We start from the raw sequence: 19,342 nt of genomic DNA on the forward strand, positions 1-19,342 counted from the left end.
AGCTCTCCCTTAGTTATGGGTACATCGTCCTCTTCATCACTGCTTAGTAAGGCGGAACTGAGACGAAAGGCACGATGGTTTTTATGTGAAGAGAGAGAGTCTTGTATATGAGGTGGAAGGTTGATGGTTCGTGACTGTGCTGACCACTCATCAATAAGGTCCTGTGCATACTGAGCAGGGCTGTGGTGGAGGACACTTGGGAGTTTCTTCTTCACAATCCTGTTGATGAGGTGCCACATGGAACCGATGCTTGTTTGATGGTTGATGCTGTCTGTTAATTTGTGCCAGGAATCTGTTTTTACACATTGCTGTAGAGCAACTAGATCATCTCTCGATAGTTGATACTGGTGCAGAGTCTCAGGACTTGGTTGTCTCATAAAGGCAAGGCCATCATCCATCGCCTTCTTTTCTGCCTGAGAAATTCGATTATCCAGTGTCATAGCACCAACACGATGCCTGATATGAGGCTTTCTGATATATTGTGTGTGGAAAGCATGTGTGGTACAAACAAGTAAGGAGTAAAGTTTCTCCGGACAGTGGAGGTCAAATGTGGGTCGAAGGTTAGTCATATATGAAATGTACGTAGGCTGGTACTTAGGCGGAATTGTGATGCAAGTGCGATTGTGTATTGGAGTAGGTGTAGCGGGAAGGGAATATTGGATGCTGAGACCAATGTGATCAGAGAAGAGCGTAGGAACTGTTACACAATTGACTCGGGAAGGTACGAGTCCACAGGTCAAGATGTGATCCAAAGTACCACCTCGTGCATGCGTAGATCCACCAGTGTCCCAACGGGTCAGTTGATTTCGACGAATGTATCCTAGAAGTAGGTTCCCGTTGCGGTTCACAGTGCCAGCAAGATCTCCCAAGTCTGGATGACGGGCATTAAAATCTCCCATGTAAACCATACCACGAGGGGTTGGGGCTGGAAGCTTGGTTGTATTTATCCTGCCTGGTGCTGCATATACATTGCAAAGTCGTATGGTGCCTCCGCCAACAGTAATCTCAAATAATTGAAATGTTGTATCTTCATCCTCAGAGTTTGGGAGAGGTCTATGCTGAACTGAAGTGCGTATATAGGTGATGAGGCCATGTCTTACTAAATGGACGTAGGACACATAGCCAGTGAGCGAGGGAGCTTCTTCACTTGGCTGAGCATTACCAACAAAAGCTTCCTGAATTAGAATAACATCTGGGTGGTGACTATGTACAATTCCCTTAAGTGCAGAAAGTTTTGCCCAGTTTGTAATACCACAGGCATTCCATGAGATGATATTAAGCTTTACTTGGTCATCGAACATGTCCCTTGGAAGAACGGCGACTAGATAAAGAGGCAGTGGTAACACCGGTATGAATTGGTGGTGTATCACGTGGCAATGGTCCTGTATGGGGATTAGTAACACTCTCAAGACGTGTAGCAAGTGAGTCAAGTTTCTCAGTGAGTGTAGTAACTGATGTGATAACAACCTGCTGAGCTTCAACAAGAGATTGTAGTGTGTTATCATTAGTAGCAAATTTAGAAGTTAGATTGTCAAAGGAGGTTACGAGACTGTCGATGCGAGTGTCCATGCTCTCTAAATGAGATTCAATGGCTTCAAAACGTGATGTAAGGGAGTCACACCGAGACTTCAGGACATCTACAGCATTACGAAGTGTAGTCACTTGTGAGGAGGCAGTAACAGTGGGTTTGATTGATGGCACTGGAAGCTGTTGTGCAATAAGCTGGTTCGATGCAGAGCCTGAACGCCTGGTACAGCCATGCCACACATTGACTCCAAGGCTCATTACATCTCGGGCATTTCCAATGCGAGGAGTCCGGTGTAGGTAGAGGTAATGAGCTTGATGTTGATGCCGAAGAACTGTCAACCACTGTGGGTGGTACAGGGGGCCGATGAGGGCAGGTCCGACTGTCATGCTCAGCAGCACAAAATGCACACTTTTCAGGGGCAGCACAGTATCGTGAGATGTGACCGATACCCCAGCATTTGAAGCACCACGGCTTTTCGTCTGGCATTCTGCGTAGTTCACATGATGGTAGACAAGGGAGGAAGGAGAAGTTAACAAAAGGCGGGGGTGGATCTGGGTGGCTCCAAGTAATGACAATACGATTGATGGACTTCCCATCCTGTAGGAAACGACGTACAGTGTGCACCCCTTCCAGTTCCTTAGCTAATGAAGGGTCTACATCCACAGGATATCGAGTGATGAGATATGTAGGGAACTTACGGGGTCTGTTTACATCATCCTGAACATCTAACACAAGTGACAGAACCTCACCACCCTTGACCCTGTTTATGATATCCAGGCGATGCCTCGAAATGTATACAAATCGAGAAGTGACCGCAGACATTTTAACTTCAGCCAATTCCCGATCGAGGCTGAACATCTTGGTAACCTCCGCTAGCCAGCGAAGCTTCACATTAACCCCCGGATTCTCTCTAAATAGGAGCTTTATGTATTCAGCACGTGGAGCAAAGGCAGGGAGAACAGTTTTTGTAGCCATGGAAGGTATAATCTGAAAAGCAGGTCTAGGCAGGGAATTATTTAGAACTTTATTTTGAGAGGAGGAAGCATCACACTTTGTAGTTTTAGCAGCAGGGGATGATGGCTCATTACTGCTATCTGAATCATGCTCCATACATCGTTTGTTGGAGGTATAGGTATGGTCCATGAGACTAGGAGCTGCACCAGCAGGGATCAACTTATGAGATTTAGGAGAGACAAGTCGTGGCCAATGTTCCTGTACAAGCAGATGTTCTTCAACATTATCATCACTTGAGCAAGGTCCTCCTCAACATCAGCGAGAGTACCAGGTCCCGAGAATTCCATAGTCATTATCTACTGGTGTTTTAACAATGGCCGTATCTAATTTCGTTTCTATGGTACAGTAACATTGCCATGACAGGGATAACCACGTCACATACTCTGTACTGCGCATGCGCGGTTTAGGAAAAATTTGAACGTAGTGGTATGGCCGAGTGAACGAGATTTTTAATCCTAAATAAAGTCTAAGTTCAAAAACTCGTAAACACACTAATGTCATAGCACTGACCACTAAGTGCTACCACAGCTTTCAGTCAATTCTAGGTGATGTAGATCTTCGTATCTCCTAAATAATCGAGAAAGTTTTCAGAGCATACAAATGCGTTTGTTGACAAAGTCCAAGATCTCTGGAGAGAGAGAGAGAGAGAGAGAGAGAGAGAGAGAGAGAGAGAGAGAGAGAGAATTCTTATTTGTCAATTGTGTAATATGCAGTGGATATCTAGATATATTTCTTCCTTTGAGATTAACACACATATTGCATAGATAACGAACTACGTATTTTGTCTACTACAAAGTTTTCAACAACAAAAGACGTGGCTACAAAACCGACTTGATATGTTTTACTCTATTTTCATAAAATCACCTGAATGTTGCTTATGTATTGAACGTAATAGGCACAAATATGTTTTTCAAGTGTGCAATTTTTTACCCAGGAAGACGCTAAACTCGCTCGGAGATCTCTAAACACTTCTTCTTCTTCTTCTTCTTCTATTGACCGAGCAAATTCGTGCTCCCGAAGATCAATTTTTGCAGACTCATGTCTTCAAATTGCTGTTTATGGCATGACTGCGCTGGTGAAAGAGAGAGAATAATAAAGACTGTGAATTGAGGGAATAAGACGAAACAAATCGAAATTGAAAAACAGATCTGCAAGGTAAAAAGAGGCGTGTTTTATGTCTGAGTTACCGGATTTTGCTTGTTCTGGTCATTTTGCGTGATGAAGAGAATTCTAGGGTTGCTTACACGCTATACTGACTAAGTTCAATATTCACATAATTTACTTCGTGTAAGAGGAGGTTAGTAGTATATAGAATAACGCATAGTCTGAAAAAGAAGCTAACGACAATTTTCTGTCATAATCGAATGAACATTCTCGTGCATAAAGTATGGAATATTATAATAAGTCTGCTTTCTTGGTAAAAATCAATAATGCAGAACAAAGTAATAATTTAATAACTGTTATTAATCATACAAGTCAGTGAATCTCAATTTTTATAAATAATACCCAAATTATATCTGTCAGCTTATATAAACAGATGAAAATAGTTTTTGTTTAACAGTACGAAAGGTATAAAAGATATTTCTTTTTACAGATCGTCATTGTTTTGTCGTATAACTGTGACTTTAGGACCAAATTAAATAATAATCATGTGGTTATTATGATAATGATGTGGTTATTATGATAATTACAATGATACCTTTCTACGCTGAGGAAACAAGAAGTAAAGTTTTATCATGAGAAAATAACCTTTGATATTAAAATGATTTTCTTCCCACTTCTGAAGACCAGGTCGTTGACTCTTATTATTATTATTATTATTATTATTATTTGCAATTGCTTCAGATACTTGCCTACGAATTGAATATATAAGTCTAATATTACTTGATAACTCCTCTGCACATTGTGATATTGTGCAACTCCTCTAGAAGATATTGATTGTATAGGCATTTAATATGTAAAAAAAACAAAAAAAATGTATTCTGCAAATACTCACGAGTAATCATATGTTAAGAAACTATGACGTCCTCAATGATCGCCCGAGATATTCCATTCTCGTGTCTCTCTCCTGTTTACTCTGCTGCTTATGAGACTAAATAGTTTGTTTGGTTTATGACGCAGTCCGGAGTTATTGCTTTTGTAACTTTTTTAAATTTCCAAGCCTGGGGGTTATATTATTTTAGACGTTTTAGCTCCGTAATATTATTTCAATGCATTTTGAAATGTTCTTTTTATCTTAATGTTGCATATCTATCACCGATGATAGCATCTATAGGCTGATATTCACTTCCAAATGGCCTTTTCAAAATCTATATAAATATCTCTTCGATTCGTACAATACACATACACATCGGTACACACGTGAGAGCCGAACCTTGTATGCGTAACCGAGTTACGCATATACGGTTACAAGGTGTCAAAATGTAGAGGACGAACCGTAACCACGTTAAGCACGTAACTTCATTTCAATCCACTGCGATCACCAGTCTGTCTCTGTCCGGGTTGTTTACCGACGATGGCCACCATGCAAGTAGCAGCTGCCGCGTACATTTATACACATTATTTAACGAAGATGAAGCGAAATAAAAGAAGATGGAGGCAATCAAGGTTATATACTAGAAGGGTAGAATACAGTGGTCGGGAATTAATCGCTGACTTGAGATTCCAAGAAGTTTCTGGCCACAGTGAAGTCTTTTCTTCGTAATAGCTAATAAATTGAAGGACCTCTTCGTCACTTCAATCAGCCATGGTAGACATATACGTAGCGTACTGACTGACCAAAACAAGGGACTCTACTATGGACGGTCTTGTTCATAGTCGGTGTTAACAAGTTCAGCAACCTCTGTTGTTACGCGTGTCATACAGGTCCCGTCCACACATGGCGTACGTTCAAAGAGACCTCCCTTTGATGCGGGGCCCAAAAACCGACAATTGACGGGACGGAGGGCGAACCGAGCCTCGAACCTCGCGGGTTCGGGGTTCGGGTTCGAGGAACCGTCCACACTTGCGTTTTTGTTACAAGAATCGGTTACAATACAAGGTTCGGTTCGCACGTGTGTACCCACCTATAATATGGGCCCCATAGACGTTACGACCGACGGATCAGGTTCCGTTCTGTCTCTGGCAACTGTGTTGCCTATAGACGTTCAGATTCACTTCAGTTTGCCGAAACCTGGTAGAGTGAGGACATGGCCGCTCCGCTCAGTAATGACGCTATAGACCGCTCTTGCAGCTGAAACTATTATAGATACCCCCAGCGAAAATGGAGAGCCTGAATTGAACTATGGTTGAAGAAATTAAATGAATGATCTCACAATTGTTTATTTAATTAATTGAAACTTTACCCTGGTGACTGGTTCGATTACCTGGAGGAGCAGACCGACATGGAATTATTACATAAAAACACACACACACACACACACAAGTCGTTCCCTGGGGCATAATAATCCCAGAGACATGTAAAGCAATTATTCAAGTTATGCAACACGGGTTTGCAAAGGTAAACATACACAGCATCTTTCATATTCTAGTGGTATACAGCCTGGTGTAGGTACAGTAGGTCCACAGTTCCGTTAAAGTAGAATAGGCCCTTAAACCTACAGTTCTGTGCCCAAGTAAAAATACAAATTTCAGATCTTTTCTACACAATTTAAACAACAGTACTACTAATGCATACAGATATAGTATACAAACACAATACGTAAATACATAATATACTCCACAACACATAAGTATATATGATATATATATATATATATATATTATATATATATATATATATATATATATATATATATAGGTCGCTGAAAGAAATGGAGAAGTGGGTTTTAAAAGATACAGGCATTTAGTCTCATGGAGCTTGTAATGTGGGGCTCTTGGAGCTAACGAGATGACTGGTGGAAAGTCGAGTTGCAACTTGCGCTAATGAAGTAAAAAGCTTATCTCCTTAAAGAATACTGCAACCTTTCATTATCCCTCTTTCCCAGAAAGCGGATAATAGCAAGAACTGTCACTTAAATTACTTCTAAGGATTTGCTAATGGACGTGTTTGAAAAAACTATATCTTAACGGCGCTGCTAAGGTTTTCTACTCAAAGGGAGTTTTGCTTGTTTTCTTATAATACTTTTTGTTGTTTAGAACTCTACCTTTCCTTGAAAATTCTGAAGGCTAGCGGCAGAAAAATCTGTCTCGTTGAAAACAAAATGAGATAGACCCATCCCTTCTAATGTGCACAGACGAATATTCCTTCAATCTAGTTATTTGCAAAATGTCAGCGAACAGGTTGACTTATGATAGTTACTGATGGTGAGAAGATAGACTTAAAAGTGCTTGCTACAGAGAATGGGTCGTTATCTAATCTTGCTTGGTCAACCTTTTCAAGATGAAAGTTACAGAAAATTCCTGATCCCGAATCAAAGCTAGACCGATGCTTTTCATTGATGCTTCCTTTTCATATTATTTTAAACTTAACCTACGCCATATATATGGAAGAAAAAAAAATTATAGCTCCAATCTTATACATAAAATATACACCCTAGGTGAATATTTTAAAAAAATTCTCGTGACGAAAAACAAATCAATAACCGCTCGTAGTTTCTGGTAAAATCTAGGAGCTTGGTGACCTTTCCAGAAAGATAAGAATAAATCAGTCATTATTTTCTCCTTAATGCACGATTGTGCCGACTTTTAACGCTTCAAATATGCTGCTAAAATGTTTATTTCTGCCTGAATACTCACAATTGGGAATTTCGTGGAAAGATTTAAACAGCGACTTAATGAAGCAAAAGTTACGTTACGTATCCTAGGCCTAGGCGCATTGCCAAGGGCTTGGCTTTCCCGGACCTGTTATATTGTTGCTATTTCAAGATGCAAAGAAATGTGCATCTCCAACAAGTTGTTTCGAGAACGGTCTAAAAGCACGAGGGACATCTGTGTTTCACTGCTGTTTGATTACAGTCAGTTTTTTTTTCGACTGTATTCTAACAGATGCATCTCTGTTCCAAGTGATGTCTCCCATACACTTGTATGAAAGGCTAAAACCGAAGTAAATGAAGTAAAGTTCGTTCAGTAACATTTGAAAACGAAGTGATTTAATTTAAAGTACTGACAGAATAAAAGGAGAAAAATCACGAGCGATTGGGAATTTCGTGGAAAGATTTAAACAGCGACTTAATGAAGCAAATGTTACGTTACATATCCTAGGCCTAGGCGCATTGCCAAGGGCTTAGCTTTCCCGGACCTGTTATATTGTTGCTATTTCAAGATGCTAAGAAATGTGCATCTCAACAAGTTGTTTTCGAGAACGGTCTAAAAGCCACGAGGGACATCGATGATATCTATTTATGTTTCACTGCTGTTTAATTACAATCAGTTTTTTTTTTTATTGTATTCGAACAGATGCATCTCTGTTTCAAGTGATGTCTCCCATATACTTGTATGAAAGGCTAAACCCGAAGTAAATGAAGCAAAGTTCGTTCAGTGACATTTGAAAACGAAGTCAGAGACGCGATGACAAAGGTTCATTTTCGTGAAAAAATCAAAAGCCATTGGCGATTTAACGAAAAAGAGCCGAATTGTGGCGGCATCTGGCAACGACCGATGAGCAGAGAATCAAATAGCTGCCTAATGCCACCTTCGGCTCAGTGTGACTGCAACCACCACAGTGAACGTTAGTAAGACTCTTGACTCGTCCGTTGCGGCACTCTCTGGCCCAAGTGTTTTTTTTGCTTTACTCCTCGACCAAAACAATCCCCGCCATGGAGGGTTCAAACACATCCCCGATCCCCGTAAACTCGGTGACTTCAGTGTGATCGATCAATCAGGAGTTCAACTCGATACGCGAGCGCTTCGACACCGAAATGAAGAAAATGGAGGACGAAATGACTCGTTTCAGGAACGAGCTGATGAACAGAGAGTCCGCCTTCTTCCAGAGGTCCATGCTCACGTCTTCCAGGTAACGTCGCCTTGTTTCCTTCCCTTATCTGTTCCTCTTCGCCATTCCAGTTTCCGAGCTTCTTTCCAGCGCTGTCGGTTGCTTGTCGCTCTCTGGAAGGCGTGTCATTGACTGGGGTATATGCACATGTTGATTGAATTGATCACTGTGGATGCTGGGTCATTACGACGATACAACGAAGGGCGGAACCTTTTTTCGGGTGTGGGCGTGATGACATTTCGTATTTTCAGTCAAATTTCCTTCCGCTTTCAATCGCTAATCACTATCACGATCTCCTCATCATATTAAACTTAGATGACACAATCAGATATGCATATAAATCGACATATAAACTTCACTCAAACAACCGTACGTCTGCCAGGCTATCGTACGTACACATATGCCGATGTTGGCATAACTGATGTATTTATTTACGTAATACCTAATATAATCAACAAGATATTAATATATTAATTAATTTAATAAACGGCAATATACTGGCTTCCTCAAGCAAGAGCCCGTGCTGATATGAACGCATTTTATCTAAAAACCAATGACCTCATAGGCATATTTGAGGCGATGCCGAAGTGTGTGGTCCTGAGTTGGACAATTTACAATATATATATATATTATATATATATATATATATATATATATATATATATATATATATATATAAGATGTCGTTGCATGGATAACGTCTTACATTTTAGATTCGGTATTGTTGTTTTCGTTCTTTTTAGCAATCAGGAATGAAAGTCACATTGCACCTTTACTTTGCAGTCATTATAGGACAATGTTATTTTTACATTTCAATAATAATCCTAGGCTTGTTTTAGATGTGTTAGTCTTTTCTATTGGTCATCATATTTCTAAAACCTCACACAGAGGTTTTGCCTCCTCAGATAGTCTTGAACGTAGAGGTCAGGGTATGGCGACTGCCCCAGTTCATTAACAGTGTAGCCATTGCCTCTAAAACCGCTTATTCCTAAATAAATGATTAAATATACTTGAATATGTTACGCCTACGCACTAGGCAATACTTTTTCGAAAACTGGTCGTACGCAAGCACTCGCTTACTTGCGCGCTTTTGTTGATAAAATCGAACAAGTTACGAGACGAACTCGAGTATAGGCTTAGACTCGCTTCCGTTTATGATTATTTCATGAGATAAAGTCTACGTATATCAAGGACGGGAATTCCATGCAGTTGATATCTAGTAAAGCATGCATTTTAAAAACACTTGAAGTTTACTCATTGCTTAAGGCCAAGTACTGTTGTCTTGCCCTTCTCTGTTTCTCCTGTCATTTGATGCATGTTCATATTTATATAATTAATTATTTAACTACGAAATACCTAGCTAATTTTAATTAGGAGTTCGTTATAGTTCGCGTTGTTTTTTTTTTTATATAAAACGATTATTTCATACATACTGTCACTGAAAAGGCTTAACGTATATTAGGCCTACGTTTATAGTGACGGTACGTAGCCTATTTGTATTTAGTACAGGCGACTTTGGGGGTAAAAATTGTGTTATAAAGTGAAGGTGGTCTTCCGTTTTCATTGTATAGATAAACTTGTGTAAGGTGTGCTCGTCACTCAGTGTTGTTACACAATACTAAGCAACAATGCCGTATGATCACTAATAGCATGTGCCAGCCACCAAGACCTAGTACTAACAGGTTAAGAGGTTTTACAATTCAAATACCCCAGCTCTTTAGTGTAGCTTGTAGTTTACGTTGGTTTTCGTCTTTTAATCTGCTAATAACGTAAAAGATTGGGAGTTCACGATTCGCCCTAAATCTTGTGAATAACCACGGTTAACACAGCCTGACTTAAATCTACCCTAAATTAAGCCTCGAGACTTGGTAAACCTGTAATTTCACTGATACAATGTAGCTTTAGCAGTTTTAAAGGGTTTGCATGGCGTTTTGGGGGGAGGGGGGGTCGATGTTAGGACGAAAGTTGATGTTGCATTTACGTTCCAGATTTCCAGCGCCTTTCTTCCAACCGTTGAGACCAAGTCCGGCAGAGGGGTTCTTTCAACAACCTGCTGGCGCTAATACCACCGCTACCACCTCCCAGTCTTAGTAAGAGGGGGATTTCTTTCAACTTTCCTCTGGGAAAGGTTCCTCGTTCCTCCCTTCCCCTCCCCCCACCCCCAAAATCGGATGCCTTTAAATTGATTTGCCCCATCTTAACCTCTCCCAGTTTCCTTGTGGGTTGGGTTGGGTTAATGTCTGCGTGCCTTCATGAACGTCACAGCATTTGGCGTCGTCTTACAGTCTAAATTTACAATTAGACTAAGAGCAAACTCAATATTCCTGCGTCTCAGTACTGATAGTTATTTGTCCTTTTTGTTTTGGTTTTTCTCTTGAGAGGTTTCCGTATTGACTGTGCATTTGCCTTGGAACCCTACGGTTATTACGTCACCATTTTACCGTGTAGGCCTGATAGGACGGCTTTTCTCCCATCCCAAGCCCCCTTCTTCCCGAGGTAGAGCGGTTGGCATTGTTTCGTTTCTCTTTGCAATCTCCAGTTCATTATTGTATCGTCGTATGCGTGGTCATGTCCCATTCACACCTGTATTGTGTATTGATTTTCATTGTTGCAATCTTTATTGTTTTATTATTAAGAGCTCCTGAGCGCTGTTACTGGGCTTCAGGATTAAGCAAATATTGTTGGTGAAGGTTTCATTTATTATTATTATTATTATTATTATTATTATTATTATTATTATTATTATTATTATTATTATTATTATTATTATTATTATTATTATTATTGGGAATATATTGTTGTGTTGTATGTACTACTAGATGATGCTCAGAGCTAGCTTTATAAACCAGTCTTTCATCCATTCATAGTCACATGCGTCTATACACCATTCACCACTAGTCTCTCTCTCTCTCTCTCTCTCTCTCTCTCTCTCTCTCTCTCTCTCTCTCTCTCTCTCTCTCTCTCAGCATAAATCCTTGACATTGGATTCCGCTCTGGAGATCTTTCGCATAGATACAAAGAAACTCTACAACTTTTTTTTTTTCATCTTTTTAACTTGGTTTAGGTGGACAGGGTGAGGGATGTATATAATACCTTTTCTGGAATTGTTGGCGGTACCGGTTTTTATGCATGCCATTAGCTGGCCATTAGGTGATGCCCTGGGGAGTAACTATTTTTATCTTTGGGGTCTGAATGTGGTCGAACGTTGACGTTTTTGGTTGTACTGTTTTTGTACCTTTTTTTTTTTTTTTTTTTTTTTATCTTGAGGGAAGTCTACACACACACACACACACACACACACACACGTCTTTACCTATCAGTCTGTCATTTGACTCTCTCTCTCTCTCTCTCTCTCTCTCTCTCTCTCTCTCTCTCTCTCTCTCTCTCTCTCTCTCGTCTTTTCCTATCAGTCTGTCATTTGACACATACATACACACACATTATGTGTGTGCTTCTGTGTGTGTGTGTGTAGCTATTACCGAATATGTTAGCACATCTCTTTAGATAACCCAGTGACAACTGAAAGAGATGTACCCACCGCAGACATTCCCATTAGGAATGAGAACGTACGTGTTCGAGTTCATCATCTGACCCTATTTGGCAAATCTTACCTACCTATTAGTCCATCCACGCTTTTGCGTAGGCATGGGAACGAGATATGCGATACGATTGCGTCATATTTTTTTTTTCCTCTTTCCTAAGATTCCTTGGCTCCGTGCCCAAATCCTATTTTGCGGCGTCCTTGTAAGGGCAGGGCTTGAGTGTGCTAGTACGGACAAATGTGTGTGTAAGAGAGAGAGAGAGAGAGAGAGAGAGAGAGAGAGTAGTGTGTAGGGGAGACTTGTACGTATAGTACTTAGTTGGAGCGCTTATCCTTAAATAGATATGCGCACGAGCTTGTCTGTTTGGGTGTGTTTACATCAACCATTTTTTAATGTTATTAAACGCACGCTTACGGAAACACTGTGTGTGTGTGCGTGTGTGTGTGTGTGCGCGCGCCTCCTCCCCCTCTGCTGTAGTATAGAGAACTGTTTCCTCTTTCCTCTTCCTCTCATTGATTTGGGGAGGACTATTGCCACCCACCCCCCATCCTCTTTCATCTAGTCAGGCGGATTTTCCCATCCTGAGAAGTTCTTTCCATCCCTTCTTACAATATGGGTACAGAAGCCTATTATTATTCCCATTTCCCCTTCCTAACTGGGCATGGAAGACCTACTATTCCCTCCCGCGCTTCACTTGGGTACGGGGAACTATAAACCATCCCCCCTTTCTATTTGGGCACTGTGGACGTTATATGTCCAACCCAGAATTATTTTCCATTTCCTCTCTACTTGGGTACGGAGGATGGTTATGCGCTCCTCTCTCTCTCTCTCTCTCTCTCTCTCTCTCTCTCTCTCTCTCTCTCTCTCTCTCTCTCTCTCAGGTAATGTTCATTAAAAGTAAATGGAATGGTGTTGTGACTGGTCTTCTCTCTCTCTCTCTCTCTCTCTCTCTCTCTCTCTCTCTCTCTCTCTCTCTCTCTGTGTGTGTGTGTGTGTTTGAATTAATTCGATCTAGTCAAGTGGACTGGTATATTATCAGTCTTGGTATTTCCCCGTTAAACCGGTTTTTTTTTTCGGGGTTTCTGCGTATATACGCTTCGTCCCATATTCGTCGTTATTCATGTTCGTAATACCAGCATTTTTCTTCGCGTCTTTCCATGCATAATCCTTTCCCCTGCTTTTAACGAAGCCACCGCTGTAATAACAAAGCAATTAGGGTGTTGCCCGCCACTAATTAGATGATTTTCATGGGGGCAGGGGTCGTCGGTGCTTTCTGGCTGTAATCGAGCTTTCTCCATAATTGCCGCTGCTGAAGGCGAGGTTAATGATACCCTCTATTTTCCTCTTCTTCTTCTTCTTGCAGTCTTCAGAGAAGAAAACTGCTCGGCCATACCTCAGGGTGAAACGTATCATTGACTAACTGAAAGGGTCGATCGTTGCCCTATTTTTGTATATATGCATCTTGCTACGAAGGAGAGCGTTAACGTAACTCTGTGCGAGTTTCTGATTCAGTGCACGTTTGTACGTTCCAGTCATGTTCTCTGGATAATTATGGTTATGTCGAAATGAGGTGCATTGCGTAACTTTCAAGTATTAGTATCATCGACGTCACTGTTTACACACCATAAGTAGTAATATGGGAACTTTTCATCAGAGGAAAAGTTAGATTAGATTGCGTAGATGTGAAGACTGGCTTCATAGAATTTAGTCCTGAGTTTGTAAGTGTCTGTGGGAAATTGCAAATTATTCAGGTTATTCCTCTAAAAAAATATATATGAAACAGTAAGTTGTACAAGTACAGTAACTTGTGGAAGTTTTTAGTTTATTCGTAGCGCTTCTGTGTTTAGCCTATTTTATTTACGAAGTACTAAAGTTGGGCCTATGAAATAGCTCAAAATGTATCTTGAAGGAGCACCGTCCCCAAAATTTTAAATGACCCCCTGTGTGAACCTCCAAGGAACGTGGAATGTGTCTCACCAAGGTCCTTGAAATATACTCTCAGAATATATTTAAAGGGCCTTGATTTCTCACATTACTCGACTTTGTATGTAAGAGATTAATGCAGTCGGGATTGTAAGTGCGTCACTGAAGGTAGACGCACTGCATCTGGTGATTTAAAGTTTCTTGCAACTGGAAAGAAGAGCTGGGTATTGCAATAGTGTGGGTCGTCGCTTTGTAGAAAGGTTGAGTTCATACGCAAGGTGTCAAGTTTTCGGTTCCAGTACCAAAGGATTTCCAAACGATTGCATTTTGTCTTGGAGTCAGGCAGCAGAAGCTCCTCTTGCGCGAGTAAGTCCACTAATGAAACCTTATGTTTATGTCCTATAAAAATTACAAATTGCTCTTGAAATCTATTATTTTTTTGGTTCAAGTTCTGTGGATTAGTTACTCGATGGATACTGAAGGCAAGGTCTATAGAGATACTCTATAGACCTTGAATGAATGTATATTTCAGTCATCTACTGACATGTGGTCGAAGTCTTCACATAGCGGCGTCTAAGATTCGAATTCCCAGGGTACTCCGCGACGCCCAGCCATATTTGGTTGCAGAAGCAATTACGGTATGGCTGACGTGGGCAGGTGATATACAAGGAGAGGGTATAGTCTCTTCTGCCCCTTTCAAACGTGCTCGCTCAGGACTCAAGAGGATTGCCCCGTGGGTATCTATATTTTTTTTTTCCTGTAAATCCTTCCACATGAGTCATAGGGTATCCTACACAATCTGGGTGTATTTCACTTATGGTAATATTCCTCAGATACGAGTTTCTGCGTTGAAGTTGGCCCGACACTGTACGGTAATTGATTCGTAGGACTTCCTTGCTGTTTCGGCTATTTGTCTATGTAATGATAATAACTCTGACGATATTACTATGAAGGAACTGATTATTGCTTTCGAGAGAACTGTAGTTAACAAATGAAAAATTATCTATAATTTTTGGGTATACCTTTTATGGGCCTTAGGTAAATTAGTAAAGAATATCTACGTTGTAGCTTCATCTATAATTTTTTAAAAATTATTTTTTCTCAAATGTAAAATTATATTTTTATTGTCTGTATGCTTAAAGAAACTTAGAGAGTTTTTACGTGGATTTATTTTTTGTTAGTCTTGCAAATGTAGTAATTCCAAATAGTTTTTTTTTTTTTTTTTTTTTTTTTTTTTTTTGGGTTTTTTTTTTTTTTTTTTTTTTTTTTTTTTGGGGGGGGGGGGCAGTACTCTAACAGCGTTAGATAAAGATATTTGGTTGACCCTGGTCACTGTCAAATATGTAAACAAACAATGAAGGTGCTAGCATATATATATATATATATATATATATATATATATATATATATATATATATATATATATGTGTGTGTGTGTGTGTGATATTTATGAATTAGGTAAAAGATTACCTATGATTGACTCAGCTCTTTTTTTTATGAAGCGATGTTGTTTCGATTGCATTCCCCTGACAGAGAGAGAGAGAGAGAGAGAGAGAGAGAGAGAGAGAGAGAGAGAGATTGGGTATGAATCAGGAGGTGTATGATTCAAGGTTAGTGATTCATGCTACCGTGGGAGGGAACCTGTTCGCCGTCTTTGAAGTGATTCATGGTGTAACAATTGACGAGGGAGAGTTGGGGCGAAAGAAGGCACCGTGGAACCTTATTGTGTGTTTTGCTGTTGCAGTCGTTAATGGCTGCTGCGTGGTATGCAATTGTATGTATTGATGGTGTCCATGTGGCATGTGTACGTATTGATGGTATGCAATTGTACGTATTGATGGTATGCAGTTGTACGTATTGATGGTATGCAATTGTATATATTGATGGTATGCAATTGTACGTATTGATGGTATGCATTTGTACGTATTGATGGTATGGACAAGTGTACTTATTGGTGGTATGTATGTGTACGTATTGATAGTATGCACAAGTGTATGTATTGATGGTATACATGTATACTTATTGGTGATGTGCACAAGTATACGTATTGATGGTATGCACAAGTATACATATTGATAGTATGCATGTGTACGTATTGATGGTATGCATGTGTACGTATAGACGTGCGATTTAACTTCCTATAACATCAAGATTTCTCGGCTTTGCTCTCTACATTGACCGGATTTCTTCCAGACGTCTCAGAACGAACCTTTACGAACCACAGATTCCTACTTCCGTATTCCACGGTTCCCTGAATTCCCTGAATCGTTCTGTATACAGCAGACCCTGGCGAGAAGGACGTATGTGATAAAACTGTCCAGCATCTACGATTTTCTAGGTTTTCATTTTTAGAGAATATCTCGGAAATGTTCTGAAATTGGGCAATGAAAAGGTGCACATTTTCTTGCATAAATGACAGCTTTTGTATCGAAAGGTAGTATAGTTGACTGAACGCGCAATACCGGCGGCCAAGAATCTCATGTCTTCTCTGAAGAAGTCTTATATATTAAAATATTTCGCATATGGGCCATCGGGTGGGGTTACTATTCTTTCGGCTGTTGCTCTTCAATAATGGTTCTTTGGAGTTCAAAGACACGAATAACTGGAACGTGATTCCGAAAGGAAGTAAGATAAGAGATGGTGTTATTCGTACATCAATGAAGTTCATTTGTAACACAGAGGTGGAGACTGATGAGACTTAATTTCTGTCACGTCCTGGGATTGATCCAACTTTCTCTGCCTCTCTCCGTCTTCTACGTATAGGGGTAGTGCCGTCAGTTCACCTCATGCGGTGCACTGCAGGCATTACTTCAGGTTCTTTGCAGCGTGTCTTCGGCCCCTAGCTGCAACCTCTTTCGTTCTTTTTACTGTACCTCCTTTCATATTCCCTTTCTTCCACTCTCTCCTAACAATGGATTCATAGTGCAACTGCTTTGAGGTTTTCCTCCTGTTACATTTACACCTTTCAAACTCTTTACTGTGAATTTCCGTTTCAGCGCTGAATGACCTTATAGGTCCCAGTTGCTGAAATGTCTTCAGAGGAGATGGGCACAAAATTCGGAAAAGAACTCGTTTGCATATGGTATTAAAAAAAAAAAGTCGCTCCGGAGGTCTTTCTAATCCTTTTGCGTCCGAGAAGGTGATGAAATATATCAGGCTTCCCCTGGTTTTATAGCCTTCATGCTACTTCTCCATCTAACCAACTTTGATCTTTTCCATCTAACCAACTTTGATCCATGTCACCATCTAGCTAAGACGAGAAGGTCGTAAATTGTAATCATGATTTTTAGGTCATTTTGTTTCAGTCAGACACTGGCATCGCAGCCAGGTACTGTTCAGGAAAGTCCAAAGTATAATCTTGTACGAAACTACCAAATCGGCAGAATGAATGGAAAGCATTGTTTAATATATAAAGCAGATGCTCACGTCCTTTTTTGTCTATAATTATGCAGGGAAAGGATGTTAAATTATCGTGATAAGCTGCAAGGCATGTACAAAAGCTAAGCGTCGAACGTATTATATATATGTATATATATATATATATATATATATATATATATATATAGATATATTATATATATATATCATAGTATATATATATATATATAGTATATATATATATATATATATAATATAAACATATAACATCTGAATCATTAAGTATTTCCATGAAGGGTCGAAGGGTGAGAAATATAGTGAAAGTAAAAAATTCGGTGTTTAATTTGGATTAGTGGTGCGTTGTGTGGTGCGGTCTTCAACGGGATGCTCATGAGTCTTTTGTTTAGTGGCCGATACTTTCTAATTGTATTCAATTATTTGACTGTTTGCAACTGGCCTCATCCTGAATTCAGCATTTAAAGGATTAGAACGACACTTTTCATATTTTATCTAAATGTAATGCCACTTTTTTATGTAAGATTTCTTGTGTTAAAAAAAAAAAGAATATCCCACTGTTCAGAAACAGGCTGTAGTACTGAGCCACCAGGTAGCTATAGCTCACCCCTTTCCCCAGAGCAGTGCTGAAACAAAAAATGCCAGGGCTATAGTACGTCTCATTATTTAAAAAATGAATCGTCATGCAAAGCCGTCAATCCGTGCACGTGAACGGGAAGGAAAAGAGGAAGATGGAGAGGAAGAACGGCAGAGGGAAGGGAGGAACAGGACAAGAGAGGAGGAGGAGGAGGAGGAGGAGGAGAAGCCAGTCAGAAGATGGAGGGGGTCTTGGCATGGCACGCGCATCATTTTCAAGGTCAGCTGAACCTTCCCCACATTCTGAGATGCCGGTTCATCTTATTCATCCAACGATTAACTACCCTTCAAGTATTCAATAATAATGGTTCCAATGGCTGAAATACTCTCTTGGAAGGCTGTGGTTTATCAGGATTCTTTTCATTATTTTTTTCTTTGTCCCTAAAGAGAGGTTCACAGGTCTTGGTATTTCTGTCCTGATGGAGGTCTGGTCTGTATAGTAAGGCATTGCCATACACACTCCCGAAGAAGATGCTGGTTTCTGTACAACCCTATCTCTTGCATAATTATTTGATTTTATGATGATGTTGTTGTTACAGTTGTAGGTAATTTTATTCATTATTTTGTGTTATGAAATTAGTATTGCATCGAATTGCGGTTCGTAATCACTGATTGGAGTTTGGATCAGGTATTTCTTTACTTTATTTTACATGATATATAAGAATAGAGCTTGGACTGTAATATGCATAGGTGATTATGTGATGATATGGGTGAAGAGAGAAGCTGTGTGTGTGTGTGTGTGTGTGTGTACGTATCTCTGTGTGCGCGCGCTCACCGTTTTTCTTTCTCTCCCATCATCGTCTACTTGTTTGCTTTTCCTACGTCAAGGGGCAGGCGGCGGGAAGGTCTACTCTCTCTCTCTCTCTCTCTCTCTCTCTCTCTTCTCTCTCTCTCTCCTGCCTGGCAGGATGCCCAAAGTGGGTATTGGAGGTGGTGTCGGGCGCCTCTATAAACATTCCTGAATCGTCCTTTTGCACGTTGTACCTGTGGGATCCACGCCTGTCTGTCTGTCAGTCTGTCTTTTCTCTTTTCTTTCTGTCTTTGTCTTGTCTGGTCTGTCCGTGTTCCTGTGCTTTGGCCTTTTATGGCCTAGATTTCATACTGTCTACCTTTTCATGCATATTGATGATTGTTTGTCTATATATATGTATTATATATATGAAGAATTAATATAATTATATATATATATATATCCAAGCCTGGATAAGTGGATATGGTTCGACTCAGGGAGGTGGGGGGGAGTGTTCCCGTACGTAGAAAACACCTGCCAAAATACAGTGTGAAATAAGTCTTGGGGGTGGGGGGGGGGGGGGGCCTCATTGAAAACAGCTACCCCGTCTAGGGATTAAGCTGAAAGAAGAGAAAGATATGTAT

At 40.2% G+C, this 19,342-nt stretch overlaps 1 protein-coding gene across 2 annotated transcripts in view; it reads left to right on the forward strand.

Annotated features, from left to right (window-relative positions):
* The first annotated feature begins 8,336 nt into the window (after nt 1-8,336).
* Nucleotides 8,337-19,342, forward strand: part of LOC135209627 (heat shock protein beta-1-like) — a 45,094-nt gene continuing 34,088 nt past the window's right edge. The window contains exons 1-2 of one of the 2 annotated variants that reach the window (XM_064242335.1): nt 8,337-8,495; nt 10,463-10,564. In XM_064242335.1, the coding sequence (XP_064098405.1) occupies nt 8,401-8,495; nt 10,463-10,564 (197 nt within the window). In that variant the 5' untranslated portion in view covers nt 8,337-8,400. The remainder of the gene's footprint in view (nt 8,496-10,462; nt 10,565-19,342) is intronic. The other variant, XM_064242336.1, reaches the window with a different exon arrangement.

The sequence above is a fragment of the Macrobrachium nipponense genome, chromosome 38, assembly GCF_015104395.2.
Source record: "Macrobrachium nipponense isolate FS-2020 chromosome 38, ASM1510439v2, whole genome shotgun sequence".
Classification (NCBI taxonomy): Eukaryota; Metazoa; Arthropoda; class Malacostraca; order Decapoda; family Palaemonidae; genus Macrobrachium; species Macrobrachium nipponense.